The sequence below is a fragment of the Rhinoderma darwinii genome, chromosome 4, assembly GCF_050947455.1.
Source record: "Rhinoderma darwinii isolate aRhiDar2 chromosome 4, aRhiDar2.hap1, whole genome shotgun sequence".
NCBI classification, from domain to species: Eukaryota; Metazoa; Chordata; class Amphibia; order Anura; family Rhinodermatidae; genus Rhinoderma; species Rhinoderma darwinii.
In genome coordinates, this window is record NC_134690.1 from 260364862 (window position 1) to 260392234 (window position 27373).

General features: G+C 43.8%; 1 protein-coding gene across 1 annotated transcript in view; it reads right to left on the reverse strand.

The window, feature by feature from the left end:
* Positions 1–18859, reverse strand: part of NHSL1 (NHS like 1) — a 222457-nt gene extending 203598 nt beyond the window's left edge. Inside the window, exon 1 of the mRNA XM_075862425.1 lies at positions 17447–18859. Coding sequence (XP_075718540.1) covers positions 17447–17744 — 298 coding nt within the window. The 5' untranslated portion in view covers positions 17745–18859. The remainder of the gene's footprint in view (positions 1–17446) is intronic.
* Positions 18860–27373: the final 8514 nt, after the last annotated feature.

Consider the following 27373-nt stretch of genomic DNA (forward strand, 5'->3'; position numbering starts at 1 on the left):
TCCAAATAAGCCTGCCAGCGATTGTGCGGTTTATGTACAGTGAGATGAATGCATATTTAGCATGATGGATGCTGTGTTATGGAATCAGGATCATATTAGGTCTCGCCTGTTCATATCACAATATATATCTTCAACTTAATTGCACCAAAAATACAATATAGGTCATTGATGTCATCTTCAAAATGACTCAAGTATGACCAGGCCCCTCTTCTGAAGTTAATTCTGCATGGCACCAAAATGAAAAGAAAATAACTTGTCCTTTCTCTTTTGGTGGTTGACAGATGCACATCCAGCACGTCCCTTGTCTGAAACCTTACCATATCCCTTCAATCCCTGAAAGTTACGAGAAATCTTAAAATTACAATGCATGGAAAAACTCCTAATCCTACTCCTAATGCCAAAATCTACAAAGGATATTGTGGGATTGGATTCTCTTCATATAGACATAAAATAGCCTCATTGCAGATTGGGTTTTTAAACTACACCCAAGACATTTGCTGTGTAAAAGCACACAGCTTATCTGCCATAGGATGGGAATTCCGAAGGGAAAACCACACCAAATTGTGGTGCAGTTTTTCGGCCAGAATGTCCGCTGCGGAAACCTGCACAAAAAAGGAGTTTGATACTTACGTAGCCATAACGACGCGTCCCTATGCCGTCCTGCAGGCCAGCCTCCTGTGATTGGCTGCAGCAGTCACATGGGATGAAACATCATCCCAGGATGCCCGGCTGGACAAAAAAACACAGAATTCTGGGTATTAGATTCATTTTTGTGTTTTTTTGCGGCAGAATCTCTGCTTTTTTGCCGCAAAAAAAGGTAATATCTGTTATTTGTCGCAGGTTTTACCTCCCCATTTCATTCAAGGGGGAAAACCATCAAAAAAATAAGCAGAGATTACGTAAATACAATTGACATGCTGCGGATTGAAAAACTGCACAGCAGGTCAATTTCTGAGCGTATTTTTTCGCTCAACATTTACGCAGCGTGTGCATGAGATTTGTTTAAATCTTATCCACTTTGCTGCTACTGTATTATGTTGCGGATTTTCCTCAACTAAATCCGTTGCGCAAAATCTGCAGTATTTACGCTACTTGCCCTAAGGGATCCAAATGCAAAACAACAGCTCAACTCTTTCCAATAATTCAAACCCAGAACTATTACGTTTTTAATCAAAAATTCAGATAAATAAAAATGAAGATGAGATAATGCATAAAACTCTGTCTGACCTTGTCCTATGATGTACTTGTTCCATATTCTAGCATTATTGGCTCCAATTCTGCAGTCAATATCACCCAATGTTTAGGAGTATTAGGTCAATGCATATGAGCCATGCCCAATAAGGGGTCCATGCACATGGTAAAATCCTGTTCTGCTGTTTATGGAGTCCCTATGATCCTGCTGTGTGCCACCATATGATGCCTCTATATTGCGAAATATTATCTCCTAAAATAATTGAAAATACCTTAGTAATATAGCATGCATCAGAGAATGCCACGATTTATTTTCTGCACAAAATCCATATAAATCTGTGAGCAAAACACGTACAGATCCGTACAACACAGATGCATAATACGGCCGTGTGCATGAGCCCTTATTGTCTAAATCCATATAAATAACTGCCCTAGGAATCTAGTCGGTTTCTGATTGAAAACCTGCCCCAGTTATTTGCTCAGTATTTGCCCCAGAATTTCTACAATTTGGTTGCAACTAACTGTAAAATAAATGGCTAAACCAGACTGACCCATGTGTGGCTGTAAAGCAAGACAATAAATTGCTGCAAATACTTGGTCAAGCACTAGAGCTCAACATATTTCCTCATCCCCCTTCACTTCAATACTCCTTTTTTCTTTCTTACACTGGCAAGTTAAGACTTAGAGAATAAATCTTAATCCCTTCAAATGCTCCATCAACTCAATCTTGTCAACGGTACAAAGCCTACCAAACATTACTCGGGAGGACGTGATCCAAACTGTTAGGGAGATAAATGATCAAGCAAAATGGTTTTGGTGCCTGAAATCTCCAACTAGAAAGCTTCATCAAAACAGTGATAACATGTAGGCCAGAAGCAGAGTTGAAGCCAGGTCAGCTCTCCTAAAGTAGAAGTAATATAATTCATTATTATAATATTCTTTTCACATCAAAATAGTCTGAACTCATTTTATTTAGGTGATTTGACTAGGTGATTCTGCAGCCATGTTGCACTACAATACCAAGCGGCCAGACTGAGTAAATAAAAGCCAGCAATGTATTACCGGGGGCAGGCGACAGATCTGCGGATCTTCTCATATACTCCGAAGCTGAATTTGAATTTTAGAAGGAATTATCCTTTAAATTGGGTGAAATTATTGGAATTCTGATAAAAATCGAGGTAGTTGGCCTATTTATACAATGCGTAGTGTATAGACATGTCTTCTAGAGTAGTACACAACACTTATTCACATGTATCAGTTCATGTTCTCAGTGGGGTTCACAATCCTTTTACCCACACAGACATTAGGGACAGTTCCATAGACGGATCAGATTCACATATCAGTATGTTTTTGGAGTGTGGGAGAACATACAATATCCATGCAAGTTGTCCCTATGGCCCCAGTCTGCAAGGCAGCAGGTCTGACTACTGAGCGATCGTGTATAAAATACTACAGATGGGCAAGTTACTGTAGACCAGTGTTCCCCAACTACTGGCCCAGAAGACATATCATCCCATGTATGTGGCTTTCCAGATGTTGGCAGCTGCAGACACTATTATGCACTAGTTTCTGCAGGGATGTCATAGCATTATTAGAACTTGGTAACAGGGTCTAAACCATATCACTAGCAATTAACACTATGGTAATAAAAAAAAGCATATCCCTAGATCATATGCTTAAATGGGTTGTCCACTACTGAACAACTGATGACCTATCCACCGGAGGCCACTTACCGGTGCGGGTCCGGGTGTCGGACCCCCACAGATCATGTAGTGATGACCTATCCGGTGGATAGGTCATCAGTTGTCCAGCAGTGGGCAACCCCTTTTAGTAGATTTTTTTCACTTTTAACATTTAGAGTGTCTTAACATAATTTGTCATATTTAAAAGTGGCTCACAAGCGACAATCGGTTAGGAACCTCTGCTGGCTTAAAAGCCAGAACTTCCATAGACATTAAAAGAAAAGAAATATGAAAAGTCAAATGCCAGTAGTAATTTCTAGGTACACTGGCTCCCTAACTCCTTGTTCCGTCCTGTAATATGTTATATGATTTAGGGTAGATATAGGTTATCATGGGTTATATAATTTGCAAAAGAAATCAGGAAGTATTTTTTCTTCTTCCTTCATATACTAGATACACTATATGGCCAGAAGTATGTGGACACCCCTCCTAATTATTGAGTTCAGGTGTTTCAGCCACACCAATTGCAAAAAAAATCAAGCACACAGACATGCCATCTCCATAGACAAACATTGTTAGTAGTATGGATTGTACTGAAGAGCTTAGTGGAATGCCACCTCTTTTACAAGTTAACTCATAAAATGACTTTATGCTAGATCTGCCATGGTCAACTGTAAGTGCTATCGAAGAAAGGAACTGCAGCACTTAAGATAATCCAATGAAGTCTATTTGATTTATTCACCAAGCATAAAAACACTTGCAACGTTTCAACCCATGAATGGGTCTTTATCAAGCATGCCATGAAGTGGTAGACTACGCAAACTCACAAAGCAGGACCACCGAGTGCTGAAGCATGTGGCGCGTTAAAATTGCGTATCCTCTGTTGCATCACGAGCTACAGACTTCCGAACTGTTTCACGAAAGATTCACAAAATGGGTTTCCATGGAGCAGCAGCCTAAGATCACCATGCGCCACGCGTCAGATGGAGTTATGTAAAGCACGTCGCCACTGGACTCTGAAGCTGTGGACATGTGTTCTCTGGAGTGATGAATCATGTTCAAACCTGGCAGTCAGATAGCTGAAAATGGGCTTAGCAGATGCCAGGAGGGCAATAGCTACCAGAATGCATAGTGCCTACCTAAACATTTGGTGGAAGAGGGATAATGGTCTGGGGCTTTATTTCACGGTTTAGGTGAGGTCCCTTATTTACAGTGAAGGGTAATCTTAGTGCTTCAGCATGCCAAGACATTTTGGACAATTGACTTTGTGGCAACAGTTTGGGGAAGGCCCTTTCCTATTCCAACATGTGATGAGTTTAGTGTGGGGGAACTCGACCAGCCCTAATCTTAATCCCATTGAACACCTTTGGGATGAATTGGAACACCAATTGTGAGCCAGACCTTCTTGTACAATATCAGTGTCTGACCTCCGAAATGGCGGATGGGGCACAAATTCCCACAGACACACTTCAAAATGTTGTAAAAAGCTTTCCCACATGTGCGGAAGTTGATTTAAAATATGTTATACTAAGTTTTTCCATACAATATGTATTATATTTCCTTGTAACATCCTGATTTAGGCTGTGCACTTTGCAAATGTGTGAGATTGAGTATTGTTTCCGGTGTGAACGGTTTCTTATCTCTTCATTGTATTTTATTCAATATATGTACGCATGATGTGATGCCATTATTTCTCTATTGATACACTAATTGTATTGTGTTTATTGTTCAATAAAACGAGTTTAAAAAGTGGAGGATGTTATAGCCACAAAATACCCATGTTTTTGGAATGGGGTGTCCAACAAGCTCATAGGGGTGTGATAGTCAGGTGTATATAGTGTATTTAGCTGCATAATAATAAGCACCAGATATAGTGATCCCTACTGAGAAATGCAGGCCCTCGTAACCGCGTACAGCATCTCTGAACACCATCATCATAGCGCTATGCCTCTTATAGGGAGAACTGTTTAACATTTCTACAGTTTTCTTTTACGCCCTTCTCTAGTGTTTACGGCTCATAACAATACTTGAACCTGACGAACGCCATCAGTATCTCATGGTCTGTGCATTCCCCTCCTGTATATAGGATGAATAAACTGTGCCTGTCCTGTGACTCAGCCGAATTGAAAACCATGTCCCCAGAGGCATAGAACTCCCAGCCTATGCTTTGTTTCTTTCTCTGCTATCCTCAGCTCCTTTCAGGGCACATGTTTAGTTATGATGGCTTCTCTTTTTTTCTTAATCCTCCCCAATACTGACAGAACAAAGGCAGCAGCTTGCGCCGTCCTGCTGGGTTTCTACACAAGTCCAGCTGCGCTTTCCCTCCACTGACACCCATCTGCTGTCAACACCAGTGCCAGGTCTGAGTGGCAAAAGGCTAAGCAGATGCTATTCTGAAGTGACAAAATGGTCCTAAATGAATGGGAATAAAGAATTACTGGACACTTAACAACACCAGTGGCTTGTTGTGTACAGATGTAGCAGAGCTGAATGTAACAATTTTTTTTGTGCACAATCATAACTCAGAGGTTCGACAGCTGAATAAGTATTACCTACAGCGATGTCACATGTCACAATGTGATGTTCCAGACTACGTATGTTCAGCCCATGTATGATTTTCTGATAAACATAGTTTTATATACACATATCTGTTTATGTCCATGATTTAAATATGTAAATTACATGAGCCCCACTTGGGACAAAGACTGACATGCGCACCTGCTATGGCAGCCAGGAGAAGGGGGGCCCTTTTTCTGTCTTACCAAATGGCTGTATAAACCTACAGAGGGATCTTCTTCTCCACAGTCTCGGCAACATAAGCAAAAAAGTGGAAACGACCCGAGGTCCATGTCACCCTTCTCTTCCATATATGATGGGAAAAGTTGGATGGGGCGACAATGACTGGGTCAGTCTGTTCCAAAAAGCTGGGGTTAGTGTATTGGCATAAACCAGCAATAGCATCGGACCCTATCTGATTTTTGCCATGAGGCCTCTTCCTCCTACACCTCTGGATGTGAGAGAACATATTTAGTGTACAGTCTTCCCAGCAAAATATAGCTACCATGTAAAAGTAACAGAAAATCAACTTATCGCAGACGTCAAATAGAAATCAGAAACCGAGAACAAAAATAAGCAAAAAGGTTCCATTTCATTCAATTGATCTGCAGTGGGAATGAGATATGTAACCAGAATGATTTATATAAAATGTTACTTGCTATCTAACCCAATGTGCATGAGAACCAAGGTTACAGTCCATCCCACAACATTCTTTTGGAAAATCTACTGCAGCGTTTCTATTGTGTACCACTAAAGGAGGGTTACTGTATAAAGCAAATATCGAAATGTCAAGGTAAAAAAGTGTCAGGTATCGGTTTTAATTGTTGATCATTTATTTTCATTTTTTAACATTCCCAGTATCAGGGAAAGCTGGGTGACAAGAAACATGGTCCCAATGGCAGCTCCCCCAGGGGCTCCTGGTTTTCTGCATTTTTGCCAGTCTGTTGGAGTTTCTGGTATTTTTGATGCCATTAATAGGAGACCATAAGACCCCATTATAAGTCAACGGCGTCCGTCAGGATTCATTGGTATACAGCTGTTATGGCCGCGTTATAAACAGAAGTCATGACGCTAGTGTGAACATAGACTTAGCCATGTACATGAGCCCAATGGGTGGAATTTACTAAGACTGGCAGTCTTAAAACAGTCCACTGGAGTAAAATGCGCTCAATTTATTAAGAAGCGCTTTTAAAAAATTTAATGCATCTTCGGCTGCTGTGCTGCACAAACTGAGATCTACGACAGCTATGAACTGGCCTTGCCCCTCCTGCTAGTCCCTTCCCACTTTTTAGAAAAGTGCCAGGCAAAACAGGCATGCATCATAATTTTTCCGACAAAAAACGGATGCAAATCGCTGAACAAAACTCCCCCATTGTCTGTATATTTACTATATTAACAGTAATGTCAGAAAGTTCTGCAAGTTACACAATATTATCAGCTGACTATAGTAATGTCATCCGCACTTATAATTTCTAACATACACAATCAACATTACCATGCACTTGTTTGTTTTAACATTTATTGGATGCACACACAGCGTTTTGTTGCGTTATTTGTGGCGTTAGCGTTTTTTGCTGCAATTTTTTTTTAGATCAAATACGATGCAGCCAGATGTCTAAGGTCAGGTTAGGTCTGTATAGTTTTGAGCTTAAGGACGTAAACAAGAATGGGGCAGGTTTATAAAACGAGATGAATTAGGCGGCAGATTCGCCATTCTCTGAGTTAAATTTGGAGCAACTTGGCACGTCAGGTACTTTTCTCTTCTTTACACCACCTCTTGGGTGGTTTACTTTATACCACAAATTTGCATCTAAATTATGGCGCATGCCAGTAATAAATCTGGGGCAATTCCCGAATACACTTAGGGCTCATTCAGACGAATATAAATAACGTCCGTGTGCTGCGCAGGGAAATCACGCGCAGCACATGGACCCATTGATTTCAATGGGGCCGTTCACACATGCAGGAGTTTTCACGCAGCGAGAGTCCGTTGCGTAAAACTTACTGCATGTCCTACATTGGTGCATTTTTCACGCACCTATCGCCCATTGAAGTCAATGGTGGCGTGAAAATCACGCAGCGCACACGGAGGCACATCCGTGTGCGGTGCGTGATTTGCGCATCAATTCAATTGAAAATAATAATACAGTAAAAAAAAAAAAGGATGCGCTTTGCGAGTGCATGAATAACACATGCCACCCGCAAAGCACTCTGATGCATATCGGACCAGATTCACTTAAAAAGTGTCTATGAAGTGCAAGAAGTCACTAAAATTTGTAAATGTGGCGCATGGCATGTGCACCAGTTTCTTGGCTCAATTTGAGCCAGATTTTCTGGTGAACGATGAATAATCAATCTGCTTCAAAATTTCCAAGCACTGACAGCAAACAGAGATCTTACAAATGGTGAGAAATTGAAACGTTTCACTTTACAATGATTAAGCTTTATTTACATAAAACCATAAAATTACTATTGATGCATTTCTAGATAATCCTTTTACGGCTCTGTTTACATCTGCATTGGAGGCTTGGTTAGAGGCCTCCTTTACAGATTTTGTTGTTTTTGTTTAACAAAATAGCGCAGCAAGCAGCGCTATTTTGTCTGGCTAAATGACAGAAACTCGACGGAACCCATTAAAGTCAATGGGTTCCGTTGGGAGCCGTTGGTTTCCATCATGCGACGGATGCTGCACCCATAGATAAGAACATTGCTGTGTCCTACATGTACATATACTACTGTAGGAGTGGGCTATTTACCATGATAAATATACTGTGGAATGACCAGATTAAAATCCCTTTTCATAGGGCAGGATGTGTGCGGGAGCCCAGCTCTATAAACAAAGTCGAGGAAATTAACCAACCGGAAACAGCTGATGAACAAGACTTGAGCCAGAACCTTTCATTTCCATGATGCATGACTCTATAGAATGCAATAAACCTTTGCCCCTTTCCTGATACAGAGGGCTCATGTGAACTGCACTGAAGTCATCTAACAAGCGCCCAATTAGCCCTTTCATTACTAAACTCAGACTTCTAGATGGGATGTGGATGCACAAAAACGAAATGAAGGAGGAGTGAATCTTTTTATACTGTTAGGGTCAGTTCACACGTTGCGTAAATACTGCGTTTATTCGGCAACAGAAGTAGTTGCGGAAAATCTGCAGCAAATACAGTAGCAGCAAAGTGGATGAGATTAAACATGCTGCGTAAATACTGAGCGGAAAAAACGCTCAGAAATTGACCTGCGGTGCAGAATTTTATTCCACAGCATGTCAATTGTATTTGTGTATACGCTGTTTATTTGTTGCAGGTCTTCCCCATTAAGCTCAATGGGGAGGTAAATCCCGCAACAAATAGCGGTTGTTGGTTTTTTTGCGGTGGTTTCAGGCGAAAACCGCTCCGTAAATTCAGATGTATTTTGCTACTGCGTGTGAACATACCCTTACTCAGAACTCTGCTCCTCCCTCCAGCACGGCCTCCTGGGATGACCTTTCATCCCATGTGACCGCTGCAGCCAGGAGGCTGGCTAAGTGCTGCAGTTTTCCGCAGCGGACTTTTTCGGCTGGAATTCCCTGCGGCGCACAGGGCGGATACGCTGTGTAGTATTACACAGCCTATCGGCCCCATGTGAACACAGCCTAAGGGTATGTGCACACACATTAATTACGTCCGTAATTGACGGACGTATTTCGGCCGCAAGTCCCGGACCGAACACAGTGCAGGGAGCCGGGCTCCTAGCATCATACTTATGTACGATGCTAGAAGTCCCTGCCTCACTGCAGGACAACTGTCCCATACTGAAAACATTATTACAGTACGGGACAGTTGTCCTGCAGCGAGGCAGGGACTCCTAGCGTCGTACATAAGTATGATGCTAGGAGCCCGGCTCCCTGCACTGTGTTCGGTCCGGGACTTGCGGCCGAAATACGTCCGTCAATTACGGACGTAATTAGTGTGTGTGCACATACCCTAAGAGTCACCGTTTTTAAAGTTTATAAAATTGGGAGAATGGTAACAAAAATATACACGTTTCTCTGAGGTGGTTTGCTAAAGCAACACATTTATGTCACAACAATCAGACATATCATGGGGGATGGATGGATGGATGGATGGACGGACTGACTGACTTAATCCTGCTGATAGATATTTCGGATTTCTTTAGTTGTATTACCTGAAGATAAGACTATTGATCCACAAACAGGAACCTTTTTTGGAATTTTACTTAAAAGCTGGATAATCTTTGACTTGTTTATTTTGGGACATGCCACATAACAGTGACATGAAGCGGATGCGACTAGGCAGCTTATAGAGGTAGAATAAAGTGGTAAACTGACACATTCTCATATCCCCTATTACAATCACACATGGACAGCTTGGGATTCCGACACTCCAGCACGCTCCAAGGTCACAGAGCAGCTGTTAGCACCTGGATATTTAATTCCCTCTTAGTACTAGAAGAAACATCTGCTGCAGGCGACTAGGGCTTCCAAGCCCTTCTATTGGGAACAAACATGCTCCACAACAGGGCAAAATGGTTTTGGTTCTTTATACATACATTTTTATTAAATTTAATTAGGAATGTGTCAAATTCTGTAGGCTTTTCTTTGGGAAACTAAAGTAGAAAACAAGGCCGATTTAAAGGAACGCACTACAAAGCATTCATATCGTCTGTTCAAGTGAGTCTCCGGGCCATTCAACATGTTCCTTACCTGTCGTCCTGCGATGTCTCCTTATTTGTTACCCAGGTATCTTTATATTCAGATGCTCTCTTTGATAGATATGGCAGGATCAAGTGTAATATATATATATATATATATATATATATGTATATATACATATACACACACATATACGCTTGATCCTGCCATATCTATCAAAGAGAGCATCTGAATGTAAAGATACCTGGGCAGTTCATGCTGGCAGTATATATATGATTTCTCTATACAGATGACAGGCAGTTTACGTTGCCATGAACCAGTGGAAGCTGACTGAATTTTAATTTTTCAATGTTGAAGTCATTATAGCAGTTCTAGCGTAAATAACTTTATTGGTGTTCCTTGTTTTAATACTGTTTTTTTCACCTGCAGCCTTTTATTCTTCAAGAAGCATGAAAATTATTTTTTTAGAGCAAAAACATTTTTGTAGGACTCAATACAACAGTGCTTTTCAAAACACATCACATAGGGGGAGTGGGTATGTACAACAGAGAAAAGATTCCCTGCATCAGGAGACCAAAGACTAGTTCAGTGGTCAGTCTCTAAGAAGTGTGAGGTAGTTAATGTGACTTAGGGTCTGATAATACGTCAGAGCTACGTGTCAGGAGTATTCACCGACGTAGAGTTACGACGTAAGGCTTCGACCTATTGGCCACAATGTTAAAAAAAAAACGTTTACCGTGGGGTCGTTCTGAGGTAAATGTAACTTTTAAAAGAATGCCAAACACAGAATTTACACGAGGCAACAAAGTTCTTATGGACAACTGTTATAATTAGCAGTTTCCAGTCAGAGACCGATGTGTAATTCTAGACCAAAGCATGTGACATGTTTCTTATTTTTTCTTAGAATCATGAAGTAATTTCACAAGAAATCAGTCAATAAGTCATCATGGTTAAACTGGCGTGTTAGAAAGATGCAAGTGACCATTAAGGTCACAGATGTGACAACGTCCAGACTATAGAAAGCTGACAAAAAACAACAAAGGGACCAATTATTTTTAGTGATTGTTCCAAAGGGACAGAGGTGACTTTGGGAAAACAAATGCGGGGATGGACATTTCAGCTGCTGCAATAAATCTGCGAAACTACTACAACCACTGGATCATTTCATTCTAAAGCAATGAATCACCCCAAAGAAAATAGACCCAAAATATTGACCAATATTTGCAACGTTTGGGCCTAGATTAGAATTCTATGTAACATTGCTTATTGCTGCTTAATCTCTAGCTAAATTATAGTTGTGGCCCTATGTCCATCACTGATCTGACACTGACTTAACTCAATGGAATGATATTCACGTGGCTATATATGTATGTCAGAATGAATGTATGTAACATTAGATTTCAAAGCTAAGCCTTCTGTAGAAATATAGGATAGAGTCAGATTCCCCCATGAGTAAAACGAATCTAATTTTATGGGGCACTTAGAAGACACAACAAGCATACATAACATGTAAAAATAACTGAGTATGTGAGAATATGGCCTCATAAAGATTTTTTATAACTGATGATCGGGCTGAGAATCAGGCCTCATATGGAAAGATATTCAGTGTTTTTGAGGGGAAGAAAAAAAATCAATATGACACAGGGAAATTCTCCAATAACTTGGATAACCTCTTTGCAATTATCAATTCCTTCTCCTATTAAGAGTGGTAGCAGATATCAGAGGTAAGAATAACCTCACTGTACATGTCCAACTTTAGACAAATAGATGAACCTACAGTATGCAATCCGAGTGCCATAAAATAGTCTATTATTATTATGTCCCGTATCACAGTAACACAAGTAGCGAAACCATGAACCGATGACTGGACAATCTGTGTTATCACACAGACAATGAAATACTCGCCATAAGCGAACAAGTCAAACCAATATCCTACAACGATCCAAAAATATACTGGTAGATCAGTTGGTTGCCTGTATCGGTGTATAGTATACCTGTATGTGTCCTAAATGAGGATTATGCTGAAAGCTCCAATTTAGCATGTGTTAGGAAAACACCTGTTCCCTGTGAACTTGACTAGCTTTTGTGCCGTTCTTCTTTTACCTTGAGCCTACCTCTCTTCTCTATCCTTCTGCCAATCAGCTGTGGGGTTGTATTTATACCTGTCTTTTCCCACCTGTATTTGCTTGTGAATCTTCCTATTTCCTGGTTCCCGATCAAGCTCCTGACTGCTCCTGCATTTCTGTTTTCTGCACCTCGGCTTGGCTCTCGTTAACCCTCTGCTTAACAATTCTGATTATCCGCTCCTGGTTGGTTTTGACCGTGGCTTGTCTGATTACCTCTACTCAGTTTCTGGACTTTCAGTTAACCTACTGGCTGTCTTGTTTCCAGCTCAGGTTTGGCTGCATTGTACCTCTTATCCAAAACTACACTCTGTTAAGACAACCTGGGTTCTAAGCAGCAAAGTCCATCCCACCTTGCAGTCGGCTCTGGCGAACTCCTTAGAGTAGCCTTAGCCACTGTTGGCCGGAGTGGTTAGAGGTTGCGGATTTACTTGCACACTCTCTCCCAGCAGACTCCAGCAGCCTTGAGGTATCGCTACACTTGCATTTCCATAACAGCAGGGACCAATTGGGATCAATACACCATCTGCACAGTTTGGCAAAAGAAATAGTGATTGAAACATATTCTTTGTGATTTTACAGTGACATCTGAATCTCTGGCGAATATTCTTGTTGGCTCATGAACAGTAATTTATACCCCTGTTCCCAACCCACAAAATTCCCCACTACATTGAGTTTGTAATTCAGGGCCGTTTAGACGTTAACTTAGCTGTTCGTTCTATTACAACTGTTTGAAGTGGTTAGAAGGGTTTAACGTCTAAGACTGAAGTCTTCTCAGAGAACTATAATTAATCTGTGCATAATTAATCCAAGTAGACCATGCTCTCCTACACAGAGAAGACTGTCCTCCGAGACCAGCCAGGCACATCCTTGTAGGGGATAATACAAAACATACATAAACCCTACTTCTATTCCATGGTTTTAGTTTATTTTTCTAATACACATGCTGAGGATATTTATCTGCCGTTCTTCCATTGCTAAATTCTTCACGTGTTATGAGGTTAAAGGACTCCAAATCCCAATCTTTTATGGAGCTAGGATAATTTCCTGCACCTGTGAAAATACATTCATAGAAATTCTAGACTTTCAATAAGAGGGGTCCTGTGGTCAAGGTATGCTGGCTAAGCTTTCTGCCAGGAGCTCCAATCTGATACTTGGAGAACCTTGTGGCGTCAGCTGCGTTCCACACATAACCACACCTTGTTTTATGTTGACTTTTAAATGTAGCACAATGACAATGCTCCAGTCCGATTCAACTTTGTCAGATTTGAACATTCACTGGTTAAAGAGACAGGCTGGATTGTTCCTTATAAATTAGTATAGAAGGAGAATAGCGTTGTTGGAGAATGGGATGGCCAGATGTTTCCTATAGTAAAGCCCCGGACAGATACCATAGAAATATGCATGTATGAATTCCTATAACCATATATGTGTAAACTTCCAGTTCTGATATCATGACATCACCACATCTGAGACATTACCGCTTGATTATTAGAGCGGACATCACGCTGTCAGCTATAACGTATCAAAACGGTTACCGTGCTGTGAATTGTAGAAAGATCCCAATCACCGACTTTGTGCTTTATTTGCCTACATTCTCCGTGATTTCTAATGATCTTATAATTTTGTTATAATTCTCAGACAAGGCCATACATGTTAAGAGTTTGTTGTATACAAGGCCACGCTCACAACTTTTTAGAAATAATACTTTTTACATCAATAGTGACATGAAGGTTCAGATAATTGTGATCACAACATATACTTTAGAGTAAGGCCTAATTCACACGAGCGTGTTTCACGTTCGTGTTACGCGCGTGAAAATAACGCACATCACATGGACCTATGCAAGTCAATGGGGCCGTTCAGATATTCAGTGTTTTTCACGCAGCGTGTGTCCGCTGCGTGAAACTCACTGCATGTCCTATACTTGTGTTCGTTTTCTGCGCATCACGCACCCATTGAAGTTAATGGGTGCGTGAAAATCACGGACAGCACACGGACGCACATCCGTGTGCTGTGCGTGATTCACGCAACAGTTGCTAAAGAAATGATGAGAAAAAGAAAACCACCACCTTCAGTTTATTTTGCTGATGTAAAAAACGCATGACATACGGATGACATATGCGCGTAAAAAACGCTGACAAGCACCATACACTGATGTCACACGGAACTGCAACACAGGAAAAACGCTGCGTTTTTACGCATGCAAAATGGACACGTGCGTGTGAATAAGGCCTTACTGTAAGGCCTCATCCACAAGACCATATTACGACTCTGTTTTGTACGAAGTTGTATAGAGCATCCACGGAAGAGCGTGGGGCCTTGAGACCAGATTCACACACGCAGTTTTGGTGTCTTTTTTGGTTACGTTTTTTTAGCCAAACGCAAAATAAAGGAGATGCATCAGTCTTTTTTTTTTTTTTTACCTTTCCTTCCTTTTGGATCTACTTCTTGCTTTAGCACCAACCAAAAACTGCATTTGTGATCCTGGCCTCACTGTACCTCGTTTTGCCTCCAATTTCATATTGAGCCATGCAATGTTTTTCCTGTTGGTTTGTGTACAAAAAAATGTTTGGCATACACCATCATATACCGTGTGTACGGACCTTTCCTCTCCTAGAAGCATTGTCCTAGGGAAGAACCACTCTATACATACAGCACCCGATGGAGCATTGTACAGGGCACACAGTCCTAGACGGCTCCATAGTACAGAACCATATAGCACTTTATGTGCTGCCATACAGTCTCTGTGTCATGTGCAAGGCCTTACAGAGATAAAATGCTTTATTTAAAGCATGAAAACAAAAATATAGACATCTAAACATTTTACCAGCCATTCTATAGAGTAGTTTTTTCTAAAACTACATATTATGTCAATAGCTTTAAAATACTATGGCATTTTAATGCAAGTGTGAACACAGATATTGTAAAGTGTGCAGCCATATAAATATTGGGTTCATTCTAAACACCGTATTTTTTAAGGCCTGACAACTTTAGTTTGTGTCAGTAAAAAGGGGCATGGTTCACCAGGTTAAAGGCCCTTTTACACAAACCAATGATCGGGCAAACAGGCGTTCATATGAAACGCTATCAAACAGTGTAACGATCAGCCAATGAACGAGCAAACGCTCATTTATCGGCTGACCGAATCTTTTAATCGACCAATAAAATGCTCGATATTTGGCAGCACATCTCCTTGTATAAACAGGGAGATGTGCTGCCGACATGATGCAAGTGCATGGGGACGTTCACCCCCATACATTACCGATCCTTCTGACTGGAGCAAACGAGCACCGCTACAGCATGATGATCGGCGCTTGATTTCACAGCCGGTATCGGGCTCTCTAACAGGACCTTTAGAAGGTTTCCTAATGTTGTTCAGTAGCCTGCCCATTATTTCTCAAAATACATCCCAAATACTGGGATCCCAGCTGATCAGCTTTTTTTAAGGGGCCGAAGCGCTCGTACAAGCGCTGCTTCCCCTTCATTTCTACATGCTCGCTGTGAATCTTCGACATGCATTTAGTGGCGATTCACAGGTATTGCAACCTTTTCCCCCATTGAAGTGAACGGAAGAAGGCTGCAATACTGTGAATCACCGCTAAATGCGTGTCGAAGATTCACAGTGAGCAAGAAGAAATGAAAGGGAAGCTGCACTCGTGTGAGCGCGGCGGCCCCCTCAAAAAAGCTGATCAGCTGAGGTCCAGGTATTCGGACCCCGATCCATTAGCTATTGATGGCCTATCCTGGGGATAGGCAATACATTTTTACTTTTAACCCTTTTAATAAATCTGACATGTATATTAAGTTATATTCATGTGACATGTATATTAAGTTAGGCCCCATGCCTAACAGTAATCACAGGCCACAATTGCGGGCACAGCCGGCCGCAGAAGCCTGCAGGCCGCATTTTCGTGCCATGCTCCCACACAAAGTATGGGAGCACGGCCCGTAAAATCCGAAAGTAGGACATGCTCCATAATTCCCGGCACGGTTCGACGGCACGGACACCTATCCGTAGCGCTATGGAAAGGTGTCCGCGGTCAATAGAAGCGGGCGTGTCCGTAATTGCGGACCATATTACAGTCCGCAATTACAGAGTTTTTTTTACGGTCGTGTGAATGGGGCCTTTTACATCAATATCAGTTTTCAAATGTTGAGCAGCACTTTCTAAATACAGAAATACTACAGGTTTAACCTGTACTCAGTGTATGTAAATGCATTATTTTTTTTGTGTAAACAAATTGGCATAACGTGTTGCTGAAAAAATCGTAATAATCCCGTAGACGTCAGTATTTGGGGGTAAAAATGTGCAATGTGTTCAAATAAATGTGGTCATGTTTTCTGAAATTTTTCTGGTGAAAAAATACGAATGCATATTCCCCATAGACGGAGCCAGTTTAGATACAGCTGGTAAAATGAGATTATTCTATAGTGCAAAAATCATGGCAACCTGTTGTTTCCCGATGCTCAGCAGTTTGGTAACCTGCAGTTAAAGGGCTCTGATACTGATTCTATATCTAAACCTCTATTCTACCGCTTATGTCATCACATTATATGCATTATGACAATTGACCTGATATGTCATAAAGCCTTTTTGCTATCCATATAGTGTGATACTGTGTTTTGTTTTGTTTTTACGTGGCATGTGAGCCTGTGGACACAGGGGCCTGGGTCTTGACGGCAATCTCAGCAGCCCCTCTTGCTATAACACTTCTTGGATGTCTAGACTTGACAGGTTTGCCTTAGGCCCCCACAAATCTGTATCGTCACCTGCAAATGACTGGACTTTTTATGGCTATACTATATAGTAGGTGTGGACCTGTAGGAGTCCCATGTGTATTGTAATCGAGGTGAACACTTTTAATGACAGGTGACATGGATGTAAAACTTATATGGGTGGCAGGATAAGCCATAATTATACATGGCCTATAACTGGGTGTGCTGGTAAATGGGTGCGTATGAGGTGAAAACAAATGACATGATTGACAGGGATGGGCCGGGCAAGAATAACTCTTCTAATATGAGATTTGTGCTTGCAAATTTAATAACAATGCAAATTATATTATCAATAATTATACTAACAACAATAGTTATGTCATAATATTAGCAAACAATGCAATGCTGTCATATAAGCTCAATGATTCATTCCACACATACAAGAAAACAAACATTCTTCAAACTTTGCACCTAAGTATCCTGAGCAGATGTAAGAAACAGAAGATAAGTGTACTTACGGACTGCTACCTTCCTGTGGTCCAAATCAGAGACAGTCTGTTGAAGGGATGACAGGCGGCGCTGCAGGTGGGCACTGCGCTTACCCAGGGAAACTGCTTGCCCCTGGATGTTTGTGAAGATGTCCTCAGCATGGCGAGAGAGATCAGACAGCTGGTGAATGATTCTCACCATAGAATGAACACTGACTTCTTGCAATGAGGTGAACACCAAAGTTGAGGCATCTCTGGGTATTTGCCCATCACTTGTACCCAGTCTACACAGCTTAGTGGGCTGCACTATCCTCAGATGAAAGGGCATCACACAAGCTATAGAATACCAGTTACTTTGAAAACTATTTTCAGGAATCCAGGGTGAATCCTGGAAACCTAACCTTCCCACCCTCAGATCCTATGACCTGGCATGAGAAGAATATGAAGCTGAGCTGCAGAGTAAATCAACGTTATGGGAACTGTTGAGAGGTGGAACATCCACAACAAAACAAACTGGCAGAATGGGTCACAACTACCCTATTGTGACATTTAGAAGAACACCCTTCATTTGTATTCCTGGCACATATTGTTGAAGTACCCTTCTAAATAACAAGAGCCAGTGATCATTACAGGGGCTTAGATCCAAAACCTGACTTCCAGATCCTAAGCAACACAAAGAAAGTGAGATTCATCCAGTGCCGAATAACAAACTCAGCTCTATATCCATGCCGCAAGTTGTGTTCTAGGTCTCGCTCTAATTCCAGGGATGCAGAACACTTCTTGGGTCACTTCTAGTCCCAGGGATGAAGCAGGCAGAGTTATGGGGTCCTCTCTAGTCTCATGATTATAGTAGGCAGTCTGGTTCCCTCTGGTCCCAAAAAGACAAAAGACAGTCCTGAGGTCCTCTTTAGTCCCTGGGATGCAACAGAGTCCTGAAGTCTCCTCTAGTCCCAAGGATGCACCAGAGTCCTGAGGTCTCCTCTAGTTTCAGGGATGCAGTAGAGTCCTGAGGTCTCCTCTAGTTTCAGGGATGCAGTAGAGTCCTGAGGTCTCCTCTAGTTTCAGGGATGCAGTAGAGTCCTGAGGTCTCCTCTAGTTTCAGGGATGCAGTAGAGTCCTGAGGTCTCTTCTAGTTTCAGGGATGCAGTAGAGTCCTGAGGTCCTCTCTAGTGCTAAGGATGCAGCAGAGTCCTCAGGTCTCCTGTTGTACCAGGGATGCAGCAGACAGAGTCTATCCTGGCAGCTGCATGGTGCAAGCAGGGAGGTAGAGCAGTGAAGTCAGTGCATCTTCAGAGGGGCTTAAACTTTCACGATCTGCTAAGGAAAGACAGCAGCCGCAGTGGGGAACTTGGCAGCCCAGCCAGTAAGGCAGAGCCTTGTGTTTCAAATGAAACAGGAAAAGAGTCTCCCTGGATCCCTCCTCCTCCTCCTTCTCCACCTCCTGTGTGTACAGTCCGCACACTCCAAGGGAGGGGAAGCAGGAGGAGTGTTCACAGACAGTCCCACAGCACAAAGGAGGACTCAGCAGACACCTGTGGATCCCTCAAGTGTTTACACTGCAAACTACATGGCCCTGGCAGCAGTCAGCTATGAATCAGCACTGTGCTGCTGCCACATTTCACTGAGGTCATATTAGGAGCGATTATGATCTGATTTTTTGTATAATCGTTCAAATGTAAGAGATAATCGGCACATGTAATAGCATGCATCGATGGAAAAATGAACAATATAACGTTGGGTTTCCGTGGACCTGCCACATCTACCTGAGAGAAAGATTATCGTTCTTCGCTGCCAAATCCCCCTGTGTAATTAGAAATCTTTCAGTCATTTTTGCTGTATGGGCGAACGAGCAACATTCGCAGTAACGAATAAACTGGGATCTGTTAGGAAAAAAATGAATCCATGGCACCAGTGTAAACAGATCCTAAGGCTGATTTTACGCAGTTTTTTTTTTTTTTGGGCTGTATATTTGGGCACCAGTAATGTAGCTATAGGGGTCTAGTGGTTGTGTCTAGGCCCTGAAGCCAAAGGGCCATTGCGGAAGGCTTAGATACGGAGCCCAGTAGACAGTATCTTCTGGGCCCTGTATCTAAGCCTACCATGCGTGATACGTCTGCTGGGCCCTGTATCTAAACTTAACATATGCAGTCCTCCTAACCGTTCCGGATTCAGCGGGACAGTCCCGGATTCCAGGCAGTGTCCCGCTGCCAACATTATCTGCATCCTCAGGACGCAGATACAGTTGAACCCCATTCTGAAGCAGGCAACCATCAGCTCCCTGCTTCAGAATTAGTTCATAGTGGAAGAGCATAGGGAGCTACTCTGCTTGCCGAGTACACCCCTGGCACAGCGCTACTTTAAGCGCTGTGCTCGGGGAAGCCCTTGACGTTACTGTCTATATATGGACAGGGACGTCAGTGGCTACTCCTTAAGCGGAATCCCTGTCGCGGATGATCTGGCCGGTAATTCTGCTTCTAGAAGAAACCCCTGAGGTCACTGTCCATATATGGACATTGACGTCAAGGGCTCCTCCTTGAGCGGAATCCCCAGCCAGAGTCGGCAACGGAGATTCCGCTCAAAGAGTAGCCACTGACGTTACTGTCCATATATGGACAGTGACATACATCAGGGCTTCCCTCTAGGAGCGGAATCCCCGGTCTATGCTCTGGCTGTGGAATCCGCTACTAGAGGCCCAATGGCGCCTTCTACAGGGGGGGTGGCGCTTTCTTCAATGGAGGTGTGGCACTATCTACATGGACACTGTGGCACTATATAGGGCCACTATCAACTGGGGACACTGCAACTTGCACTAGGTGCAGCTAAGAGGGCATTACACTGTATGGGGCAGCTATGGGGACATTATGCTGTATGGGGGAATTTATTTGGGCACTATACTGCATGGGGGCATCTGTATGGGCATTATACTGCATGGGAGAATCTGTGTGGGCATTATACTGTATGGAGGCATCTGTGTGGGCATTATACTGTATGGGTGCATCTGTGTTGGCTTTATATTGTATGGGTGCGTCTATGGGGCAGTATATTGTATGGTGGCATCTAGAAGGCATTATACTATGTGGGGGCAGCTATTTGGTGTTATACTGTGAGGGAGGCATGTGTGATACTGTCTGCTGGGCCCTTTATCTAAGCCTACCATGTGTGATACTGTCTGCTGAACCCTGTATCTAAGCCTACCATGTGCGATACTGTCAGCTGGGCCCTGTATCTAAATTTACCATGTGTGATACAGTCTTCTGGGCCCTGTATCTAAGCCAAACATGTGTCATCTTGTCTACTGTGCCCTGTATCTAAGCCTATGATGAACCGCTGTATCTCATCCTATCCAGTGGCACAGCTGTAGGAGTTGTAGTCCTACAGCATACCTCTCAACTTTCAAGTATCGCAAAGAGGAACAAACGATGCGGCGTGCGTAGCAAATTTTTTCCTTTTAAGCCACGCTTCTAACCCCACCCATACACACCCGGTTCAGCCCACACAATATCATGAACCATACTACCTCTCCACAGTATAATGCCCACATAGAACCCACACACAGTTTAATGCCACTATAGCTGCCCCATGCAGAGTATAATGCCAAATAGCTTCCCCCCACACAGTGTAATGCCAAATAGCTACCCCCGCACAGTATAATGCCCTCATACAGTATAATGCCCCCATAGATTCACCCATACAGTATGAAGCCAACACAGATGCCCCATACAATATAATGCCCACACAGATGCCCCCATACTGTATAATGCCCATAGCTGTACCCATACAGCATAATGCCCTCATAGCTGCCCCCATATAGCATAATGCCCCCATAGCTGCCTCCTTACAATATAGTGCCCACACAGATGTCCCCATACAGTATAATGCTCTATAGTGGGATTATGGCCTGTAGATAGTGCCACAGTGCCCACGGTAGATAGTGTCCACATAGATGGTGCCAGTGCCCACATACCACCACAGTGCTCACATTGTACCACTGTGCCAACATATAAAGTGCCAGTGCCCACATATAAAGTGCCAGTGCCCACATAGTGCCCATGTAGCTGGTGCCCATATAGTTCCACAGTGCCCATGTAGATAGTGCCACAGTGCCCACATAGTACAACAGTTCCCACATATTAAGTGCCAGTGCCCACATATAAAGTGCCAGTGCCCACAGTGCCCATGTAGATGTGCCTATATAGTGCCAAAGTGCCCCCCTTGAAGATAGCGCCACCCTTCCTGTAGATAGCACTAACATACCCTGTAGATAGCTTCACTGGGGCTCCCTCTAGGATCACAATCCCCAGCCAGAGCATCGGTCCATGAGCCTTTCGGTATGCCCCTGTTTGGTTCTGTTCACACTTCTATTAGTTCTTTTCCATCAGGTTTATATTCTTCTTTGACAGCCACAATTGAGTATCTATTCTAGCCGGTAAAAAGAACAGAAACCTGGCTTACCAATTCTACATCATTGGGATCTCTTACAAAATGTATAATGGACTCATGATATCAATCATGGCTTGTGTAAAAATGGAACTTAGGGCACCACTGTGAACAGCTTCTTTAGCTGGCCATAAACATTAGATTGATGTCGGAGGAAGACTGTAGCTACACGAAGAGGAAGGGTAGCTGTCCCACCCTGGTGCCTAAGGGGGAACCAACGCCCATCTGCCACATGAGGAGACTTCAGTATTATAAATGGCACATGGTTGGGGACCCATGAACTTCAAGTTACGCTTCTGGTAGGAGGATCCTGCCAGCAAAATGTGTAGATATGTCAGTCAAGTAACAGCTATCTTATGTGTATGGACAACTTTAGAAGCTAGGATAGGCCATCAATGTTGTTTCCCGGAAAAAGCTTTTCATGATGTTGAGGTCTGGGCACAGGGGTAACCGGGAACACCAACAGCTTCTTTGTTTGATAGCTATATGGTTGTAGACATGGTATAAAGTCTTTCATACTACCTTCTGTTACTTTCAGACTAAAATTTATGTCAGTTGACCAGTTTCAGTTTTCTAGTGTGCATTTTCTTCTTTGTCTATTTTTTTTCTCAGTAATGGCTTCATTCTAACTATATATTGGGATCAAATTTGGCAGAATACGCTTATGAATATACAATTTCTATGGCCATTTACTAGGGTTATATAGTAAAACTTATATAGCGCTAAATGTTTCTTAACCCATTCATGACCAAGGGTCATTGATGCCCCTGTGTCCAGGTCGATTTTCCATTTCTGATATGCACTTCTTTAAACAATAATATCTTTGCAACCGCTTTGAATATTTTCGTCACCCTCGATGGCTGTGTGGGGAAAGTGAAGGAGGCTATAAGGCTAACAACACATCAACTGTCAGTTTTTCATGGCTGTTTTGCATCAGTGTATCTTAAAATTTGAAACCATTTCCCGGCCGTCTGACCGTTTTTAATTGCCATTTGCCATCAGTTTTTCATGGACGTTAAAAAAATGCATGAATTTTAATCGTCAGGGTTTTTTGTCCCAACCCCCTGAAAACACCACAGTACCCATGTAGATAGTGACGCAATACCTCTGTAGATAGTGCCACAGTGCCAGTTGCGACATAGATATTGCCCACTGTAAATAGTGCCACAGTGCCCGCATAGTGCCACAGTTCCCACATGAGATAATGCCCACATAGTGCTACCTTTCCCACTATAGATAGTGCCCACATAGTGCCACACACAGTGCCCATGTAGATAGCACCACAGTATCCCCTTTAGGTAGTGCCCATATAATGCCATAGTGCCCATGTAGATAGTGCCACACCCTCTGTGTACGGCACCCCCTGCAACTAGCACCAATCCCTGTAGATAGGAACATCCCCCTGTAGATAGCAACATCTTCCCTGCAGATAGCACCACCCCCCTGCAGATAGCGCCATCCCCTGCAGATTGAACCATCCCCCCTGTAGATAGCAACATCCCCCTTTGCAGATAGAGTGACCACCATCCACCCACCCCCGTAAATGGCACCCCCTTCCTGTAGATAGCACAACTGTAGCTCTCTGTAAGAGCGGAATCCCTCTGCCCGGGGATTCCGCTCCTGCAGGGAGCCCCTGATGTCTCTGTCCATATTTGGTCAGTGATGTCAGGGGTTAACTGTAAAAGTGGAATCCCCTGCCAGAGCAGGGATTCCGCTCCAGGAATATCTCCTGATGTCATGGTCCATAAATGCATAGTGACACCAGGGGCTTCTCCAGGAGCGGAATCCCCAGCCAGAGTGTCTGCCGGGGACTCCGCTCCAAGAGAGAGCCCCTAACATCATTGTCCAAATGGACAGTGATGTTAGGGGCTCTCTCTAGAAGCAGAATCCCCAGCCAGTGTGACCGGACACCGGGGATTTCGCTCCTAGAGGGAGTTTAGGTTTGCGCTATCTACAGTGAGGGGGTGCGATGCTATATACAGTGGGTGGGGGGGTTTGTTATCTACAGGGGGTAGCGCTATCTGCAGAGGGGTGGCCACCATCTACAGTGGGGATAGGGATACGTCAGGGGCTCCCTCTAGGAGGGGGATACCCTGCCGGAGCGCTGGCCGGGGATTCCGATCCTAGAGGAAGCTTAAGTGGTGCTATCTACAGAGGGTTTTGCGCTATCTACAGGGAGTTGTGTGTGGCACTATCTACAGTGGGGGCGTGTATTCTGCTCCAGGAATATCCCCTGACGTCACTGTCCATATATGGATAGTGACACCAGAGGCTTCCCCAGTAGTGGAATCCCCGGCCAGAGTGTCGTCCGGGGATTCCACTCCTACAGGGAGCCCCTGATGTCTCTGTCCATATATAGACAGTGACATCAGGGGTTAACTCTAAAAATGGAATCCCCTGCCAGAGCAGGGATACCGCTCCAGGAGTAGCCCCTGATGTCACTGTCCATATATGGATAGTGACGCCAGGGGCTTCTCCAGGAGCGGAATCCCCGGCCGGAGTGTCGGCCGGGGATTCCGCATCTAGAGAGAGCCTCTAACGTCACTCTCCATTAAACCCTATTCCAGGCTGCCAGGCTGTTTATATATGTGACAACTGCACGGGGCATCGGCAGTTGGAACGTATATAGCCGTATGGCAGTTGTGAAAAGGTTAATTTCCGGGGCCTACACAAGTTTGTAAGTATGCCAATGGTAAAGAATGGTTAAGATATGTTTCTCTAGAATTATTGTTAGTTTTTACAATTGGTTGGTATAAATACTTTTCTCGGATCGTTGCTATCTCTTTCAGGCCATGTTCACATGGCATATGTTCAGGCTGAAAATTACGAGACTGATTTCCAGACATAACAGCCTCTAAAATCTAGGCGTTTTTGGAGATGATTTTCAAAGCGTTTTTTTAATTTTTGCAAGTGTTTTTGGAGCGTATATTTTTTAACTGTTTTTTTAAATATGAGATGGGAAAAATCAGCTTGTACAACGCTTCAAGGTGTTTTTTAATTCATCAGTGTAAAACTACGCCTCATATGAACTACAGGTTATTTTCCATTGAAATCTGTGAGAACCTGTTTGCAGACATATTTTGAGTGTATTTCAGAGCGTAATTAGAGCGTTTTACGCTCCAAAATATGCCTGAACATATACCGTGTGAACATGACCTACAGCTTGTTCCTGATCAGAAGAAACACGAAGAAAATGTCTCTGTTATTTATATATAGATATATGTATACAAGCTGTGGAAGTATAAAACCGAGTGCAGAGGAAAAATGGTGGCTGCTTTCATATTCCAATCAGCAGTGGAAATATATCATTGGCTGCTAGACGTAAAAAAGTACTTGCGTCATATTAACTGATACACAGTACATTTATATACAATGAGAAAGTAAGATTGGCAAGTCTTTGAATATTAATATACATTGTAAAATGATCACACATCTCAGTAATTGCTTTAGGAAATATAAAAATAACATAATACTAAATAAAGCCAGAAATCGACTTTCCCCTCGCTCAACCACAGATGAAATAAAATATTTATTTCAGTTACTTATAAATCGCCAACATATTCTGCAGCGCTGTCAAGAGGTTGTTCTCACCCGATGTCCCTATTGGCACTCACAATCTAAATTCTCTATTTGTATGTTTTTGGGGTGTGGGTGGAAACCGGGGAATTCAGAGGGAACCCACGGATAGAACATACAAACTCCATGCAGATGTTGTCCTTGGTTGGAATTGAACCCAGGACCCCAGCGCTGCAAGACAATATTGCTAACGACTGAGACTATAAAGAAACTGCCAAAGTATAGGTAAAATGGATACCAGATAGAAAATCAAGAAATGAAGTGCCTGCCCAGAGAACCTTTGTCATGTCAGTTTTGGTAAATTAATAATTTCTATATGTGTGTTCCATATTTTTTGGTTGGCATGCGTCATGCTAATAAAACTGGGTGGTTGCCATACAATACATTAAGAATGTTTATGTGATAGGCATTTACAAGCTAATAATTCTGGACGAGGTATGCCAGACATATGAAATACTTTTATGGATGTCAATGTTTTGCATTACCCACAATATAGCCTTGCCCAGTATTATTTATATAGGTCACTTTATCCTCCCTCTTGCGGTCCACTTTGGATTTCATTTATTCATCCCTCATGCTAGACCTAAATTCTAATATGTTCACAATACCAGCAAATCAATTGAAATGGAAGTCTATCGGTGGCTGAGAAGAACTGTGAGCAACTTCAAGGTGCCTCCAACTCTCCAGTACAGGCCGGACCCGTCAGAATGCCCTAGGGGGAGGCCACCATGATCAGGGATGTAGGCAGGGAAGGAGTTAAGGGAGTTAGGAGGGGTGGTTAGGAGGTAGTGGGGGCGGAGGTTAGTGGGGTGAGGCTAGGATACTTAAGGGTGGCAGAGAGGAAGGACGCCGCCATTACACCTAGCAGCACAGGAAAGCTTGTCCTGTACTGCTTTAAAGCATGGATACACTACTCAGTCAGCTCCGGGCGGCAGTGGCAGAACGAGGCATGGCTTGGCTGGCGGAGGGGCTGGGGCTTTCCGGCCCGGTGTCGGCGGCTTCGAGCTCGGCGGTGAGCGGACGAGGCGAGGAGCGAGTGGAGCCCTCTGGTCCGGCGGCAGGAGCAGAGGAAGTGTCGGTGCTTGGATCCGGGGCGCAGGCGGTGACGTCATCTCCTCCCCGGCGGCGGTCCCGTCGCACGAGGCCTCCGGAGAGGTTGAGCCCGGAAGTCATGCCGCGAGCCAGGCGCAGGGTAAGGAGCCCCACGAGGGACCCTCCGGGCCGGGCCCCTCGCTTGGCTGTCGGGAGCAGGTCGGCCCGGTTTGAGAGGAATCCTGTAGGCCGGCCTGGCTCAGCGGAGGTGGGGGGGCAGGTGCCCTTGCAGCGGGGACCGCCCTCTGCCTCCGGACGATGGGATACAGGATTTGCGGTGGGCCGTGCTGGCAATGATCCAGTCGGGCGGCCCGCCTGTCTCCAAGATGATGCCACGGGTTCCAGGCGTATACCACGGTCGGTGGTGACACGGTGGGCAGGTGGACGGCTACCTGTGGGCCGCGGGGTGGACGAGGCTCCCAACAGATGGGCGGAGAGGCCCAGTTCATCTGCGCTAGTCCGGAGCGCTTCCTTGGAGGGTCGTGGATGTCAGTCATGTGGCGTTTGTCCTGGGCCGGCTGGTCAGGATGAAGTTGACGACTGGGAGTTCGGTGACCAAGAGGGACATCTGGATGGATCCTTCGCCCCGGCTGGTGGGGACACAGCACCTGCGCAGGCCGGCGAGTTGATGTCTCCTATGTTTTCATTGCCTGCTGTTTTTCGGTCCCCGGGTGTAGGGGGTGGGGGTTCACTTGCACCTACAGGGTTGCTAGGGTGTAGCGGGGGGAGTCCAGGGAGTGCGGTTAGTGAGGGGGGGGGAGATTTGCGAATTGTTGGGTTGTGTGCGTGAGCTTTTGGTGCGATGCGGAGGGGGGGTGTTGGGTTCCCCGTCCCCGGTTTCAGCGTGGGTGA